At 38.7% G+C, this 6,000-nt stretch overlaps 1 protein-coding gene across 21 annotated transcripts in view; it reads right to left on the minus strand.

The window, feature by feature from the left end:
• CAMK2D (calcium/calmodulin dependent protein kinase II delta) overlaps positions 1-6,000 on the minus strand; it is a 1,797,486-nt gene that overhangs the window by 389,378 nt on the left and 1,402,108 nt on the right. For all 21 annotated transcript variants that reach the window (XM_044061588.1, XM_044061589.1, XM_044061587.1 and 18 more), the window contains exon 11: positions 4,292-4,375. In XM_044061588.1, the coding sequence (XP_043917523.1) occupies positions 4,292-4,375 (84 nt within the window). The remainder of the gene's footprint in view (positions 1-4,291; positions 4,376-6,000) is intronic.

Raw genomic sequence — 6,000 nt, forward strand, 5'->3', positions numbered from 1 at the left:
ACCACTGTCATTTGGAGTTCTATTTTTAACATTCCTTCTCGAGTAATATGGTTTTGCTTGTGTATTCCTAACAGCATGTATCTGTTTATATATACGGTCTATGCCTTTCTCCTCATAGCCTCTGGTCATAAAGTCTTTCTTTAACTTTGATAATTCAGATGTCAATACATTATCATCACAACATAATCTGGCCAGTCTAATGCCTGGCCCTTCACTATGTTGTTAAACAAAACTGGGTTGTGCATGCTAGTACGATGCAAAAAAGTAGGGCAATAACAGGGCTTTCTATAAACGCTAGTTGTTATATTTTGTCCATTCTTAGTTAGTGTAACATCTAAAAAGTTAATAACTCTATATGACTGATTTATAGTGAATTTCAAAAACTCACTAGTTTGGTTTATACAATCAAAGAAATTCATTAATTCTTTCTCAGTGCCTTTCCATACTAAAAAAGGTCGTCCACAAAACGTCGATGGAATAACACTTCGTCTTTACTCATTATATTTTCCTTCTCCCATGCAACCATAACTATACTGGCGTATGCGTTAGCACAACTCGTGCCCATCGCCACACCTTTCTTTTGTTTATATATTTTGTCATGAAACAGGAAAACATTATTGTCTAATAAAATCCCTAGCAAAAAACATAAAAAGTCTGCTTTAAGATTGTCCATCCCTCCTTTAGTATGTAACAAGTTACTCACTGTATTTATTCCTAGCCCATTTGGTATACTAGTAAAGAGTGACTCGACGTCTAGGGTTACTAAGATCAAATTTGTTATATCATCACATGATTGTATAAAATCATAGAAATCGTTCATAAAATGCTCTGTATCTTTCAATACCTGTTCATATGATGTTAACACTTTTTTTAACTCATAATCCAAATAAATGGAAATAGCCTGCGTCACCCACCCTGCACCCGCTACCACTGGTCTAAATTTAGTGAGGGTCGGATGCTTATGTATCTTCGGGAGGCCATTTAACCGTGGTATTACTGGATACTCTACCTTGAAGTAGTTAAATAACTCTTCGGTCAAAACTTTCATGTTAAAGCATTCCTCTAACGCCCTATTTACACCCTCAATCACTCTGTTAACTTCTACCATGTCTGTCTTCTCATAGGCATCTGATTCAAGCATTTCAAACATTGAATTTAGATAATAGGTGGAGTCCATGATAACAATTGGTCCACCTTTATCCAAAGGTTTTATTACTATGTCAACATTGTTCTTAAGATTATTTAATGCCTGCATTTCTGCCATGTTCGTGTTCGTTTCAGTTAGTCCTAAATTAAAAGTTAAATCACCATAAACAGTATTCTCAAAAGCTTTTACAAATACATCAACATTACTAGGTAATTGCGGTAAAAAAGAACTTTTCTTCTTAAACATCATATTATTATGTTCATTCATACCTATTGACATTTTCAATGCTAAATTTCTTGCAAATATACGCACAGAAATGATAGCTTCACTCACGTCTATATTGTTAGTCAATATGAACCCAAGTCCTTTGCTTAAAAGTCCAGTCTCTGTATCAGACAGAACATACCTTGAGATATTCCATAATAAGTTCTTTGTGTCCACATCTTTTTTATTGTGCGCACCTGTTGATAAGGTGCTTCCTTCCGTTTCTGGCCTCTCTGATTGTCCATATCCACTGATTTCTTTCTGCCTACTCTTATGGGAAGTGGAAAAAACGGAAACTGTTGTTTCGGTACCCCCTCCGTCAATAATTGCCTCCTCACTTCAGTATGACCTCGCTCATTCGTGTCTTCGCTGTTAACCAATGTTTCCATGGGTGTTGAATAAACAGAACCCGTCGCTTGTGGAGAAACCAAAACATTGGAGGCTGTTGCAACATTTAAGTCCGTAACAGCACCCGTCTCCTCACTTTGCGATGTCTTATCAGATCTGTTAATACGCCCTCTGATAGGTTCAGTCATATTTGTAATGACGCCCCTATCAGCCAATGCTCTTTGTTGTCCTGTACCCTGTTTCCTATCAGGGCGCTGTATTCCAACCACTCCCTCTTCACTGATACTTTCCTTAGGCCACATGAACACATTCTGTTTTTTAAAGTCATCCAAGTCTCTGGAAAGTTTTTTCTTGTTGTAATCAAGCAGTCTTTTCTCGTACCTCTGGACCTTCTCAATCATTTCTTGTAAAAAGACCTCTGTTGAGCCATCATCATATAGCTCAAAAAGGTCATCTTGTTGTCGCATTATTTCAGAACACAAATCATTCTCGACAGGTTCAAAGTATTCTATTAACAGTTCATGTACGCTTTGCTAGTGTTTAGATTTATTTGCTGCCATTTGACTAATAAGTCCGTATACAGTCCCATAACTCGGCATGTTTAATACTCTGAGTCCCCTAGGAACAATGTTCAGACTCAGACAAGCTTCCAAATGGAAGCGCTGGCATTGCAAGCGTTTAAATTTATATACATTATTCTCGATGTCCCTTTTCAATTGCTGAATATTCTGTTCATTACCTTTACTTGTCGTAATATCATGCTCCATTTCACTCATATCAACATTCATCAATGGATTCTGTGCGTTCGTTAATAAACCTCTCATCCTAGTATTAGCATCCATGGTTCGTTCTCTCGGAACTGTAGTTGCTGCTGCTACTGCTCCCTCCATACGAAAATCTCAAATATTGTATCCACACGAACCCCAATGTCACAACTTATGTAAGAATAACTGAAGATAAATATGCGGAGGAAAAGTAAAAACATAATGAAACGGATACACTTTCAGTCACTTCCACAGCCACATCATGTGATTTGGCTTGCATTTTTCAGGACACTTCTTAAGAGTCAGTCCACAGAGTATAGATCCAGACAACAACCATGTCTTCAGGACAACCTGGTCATAAATTTAGGGCCAAGCAAACAGGTAGAATTCAAAACTCCATCCAGCAATACTACAGACTGTGTAGCATGCACCACAAACCTCAGTCCCAGACCAATCACAGAGCTAAAAAAAAAAAAATTCAAAAAGCAAGCCTAGTTCACCAAAACAAAACTAACAACCCGATGTTGGAAAAGTAGCACTATCCTTACCTACATCTCCTCAGGCAAAGCACAAACATACTATCTATGCTTTTACAGCAGCAAGAACTGTAAAATTGTCTTCAGAAAAGAAAAATGATTCCAAAGCACAATGGACTTGGACTACACAGAAGACTTGCAGCAGTATCAGTAATTTCAAAGTTCTGATTTATGGAAAAACACCTTTCTGAAAAACCATCCTGACAAAATTAGTGAAAGGACCTGACACATTAAAACTCCACTAACACACAGCTCAGTAGTTAAAACAGACTGACAATGTGTCTATAGGTCTGATACTTCATAACAACAAATGAATCGATAAGCAGACAACTTTAAAGCCCTATGTAAACACTTGCTCATGTACAGCAAGAGAACAACAAAACATATGTAGCCAGCTACCATCTTTGAGACACCAGACATCATTAACAAAATCTTGACTAGACCATTAAGAGACGACACCAGGATGATCAACATAATGGACAACCTCAAAAATGATGAGGGGGTACTGGTGTGGGGCTAGAAGTATTAGGAAATACCAAGAACACTGACAGTGTTCCTTGAGAGCAAAAAAATTAAATACGAACACAAGTCATAGAACAGATGAGGCAGGCTTGAAAAGCAGAGGAAGAGACTAATCAAGGACAAAGGGAGATACAATTCTAAAGAAAGTGTCATGATGTCTAAGACTGAGGGAGGGGTGCTTAAATACAAGGAGCTTTATGAATGTAAAGAATAAGTGACAGGTAGAAGAAGGGTTGGAGAAGAAAGGAACACAAAACACCCATGGGTATCCACTTGTTCCACTGACAACTACAACATATGGATGGACTCAAAAGACCACTACTTTTCTTCCATCAGCTTGTTTGTATATTTCTCAATGTGCAGGCAAGGGGGGAGGGAGAGAGAAAGAAGCAGGGAACTACTCACCTTTATCAATAATATTAGCATTATTAGATTAATAGACCAAGTTTTGGATGTCCTGGTCATGGACGGTAAAGAATTTGCACTTCTGTAATATATAACAGTTCTTGCATCTAAATAAAACTTGAGTCAATTATTCATAAAACAAACACATCACTCTGTTTAGTACAGATCATCTAGCACAAATCAGCAAGAATGTGTAATATCCACAAGAAACAGAATGCATTTAAAGTTCAAAAATGCTGGAAACACAGGGTTTGTCTGTATTACAAAATGACGGGGTTCTAAGCATTCCACCACACCTGTCTTACCTTTAATTTTCTTCTTGCGTTAAATTTCTTCAGACATTCAACAGTCTCCTGTCTGTGCATCATAGAGGCAACAGTAGAGCGTTGCTGCAAATGAAAACAAGGTTAATAATTAGTTACAAGCCTGTACACAAATGCTTTTTTTTTCTGATGTTATTCTACAGTACTTTGGTTTAGATAGTCTAAATTATTTCTCACTTACTAGAACTAGAGGAATATAGATCAAAAGACAAAATACTCTTACCTCTGCAAATTTCCACCTGGCTTGATGACTGAAGCACATAGATATCACCCATGTATTATCATTCAAAGCTATGACACAGTTCAAATCAGTATCTCACAACTACATCAAATGAGTTGAGTCACAACCTTATTTTTTCAGTGTCACTGAATTTCATATTAGCTGGATCAGGATAAATGTGCTTATTCCTGCATGTGGATGTGGCTAGTTATTGCTTTCCCTGAGAATGTTCTCCAGAACTTGGGTTAGTAAACAGTGCAGCCTGTTCATACTGCAAGTTTCCTGCATTTTAAGTACACCACAGAGGACTGCAACAAAAATTAGGCATACACAGGTATGTACTGTTCCCAAAGGGGAAGGCTCCCCTGCAGTGCATTGAATGATACCAGTCAGAATATGATCAGCTGAAACAAACAGTACACACATGGCAAAAATTAGGAGGGTGCAGCACCCAGCAAGATAGATGTACTGTCATCAAATTAAACAAACAACTCAGAGGACAAATAAAGTCTACTAAAGCCAAATTTGAGGTAAATTTGTCCTCACAGGCCAAGGAAAACCACAAGGCATTTTATAGCTATGTCCGCAACTTCAAAGACAATACACAATTGTGTGCAGAACTCATTGTAAATGCGGCCAGCTATATAGAGCCAGAAGATATAGCAAACCTACTGGTCGACAAATTCATCTCCAACTTTACCCTCTTCTCTCCTCAACCTTCCCTCACGAAATACCATCAAATTTAACTCCCTCTGCTATCACTAGGGAGCAGGTCTTTAATGCTCTCTCTAAGGCCAAGAACAATGCATCAAGAGGCTCAGGCAATATCCCAGGATGCCTTCTAAATAGCATGAAACATGACCTATCCTATCAGGCCCTCTAAAATTGCTATTTAACTGTAGCCTCTAAACTGGCTTCATGCCTCATGAATGGAGAACACCAACAGTCATTCCACTGCACAAAGGTGGGCCATCTACAGACACTGGAAACTACAGACCCGTAAGTCTCACTAGTCTCGGATGTAAAGCCAAGGAAAGAATTATCATGGAAATGATCAATAATGACAGAGTAAACCTCCAGACACTGGACCCAGCCCAGTTTGGTTTCATCAAGGGCAAGTCATGCCTACTCAACCTGGTGGATGTCTTTGAGAAAGTCACCAAAACAATGGATGAGGGCAAAATGGTTCACACTGCCTACCTTGACCAGGCCAGGGCATTTGACACAATACTCGACTCCTGCATTGTTGACAAACTCAAGAGGTTAGGTATAAACCCTTATGTTACCCAGCAGATAGCCAAAGGACTTACAGACAGAACTTAAGAAGTTAGAATTGGGGAGGCCTCCTCTACAATGAGGCCAGTCACAAGCGGAGTCCCTCCGGAATTGGTTCTGGGACAGGTCCTTTTTGACATTTACTTCTCTGAAGTCAAAGGCAAAGTCAGTGGCCTCTGACTGACTAAATTTGCAG

This window comes from Protopterus annectens, chromosome 2.part0 (genome assembly GCF_019279795.1).
Source record: "Protopterus annectens isolate FY-2018-M chromosome 2.part0, PAN1.0, whole genome shotgun sequence".
NCBI classification, from domain to species: domain Eukaryota; kingdom Metazoa; phylum Chordata; order Ceratodontiformes; family Protopteridae; genus Protopterus; species Protopterus annectens.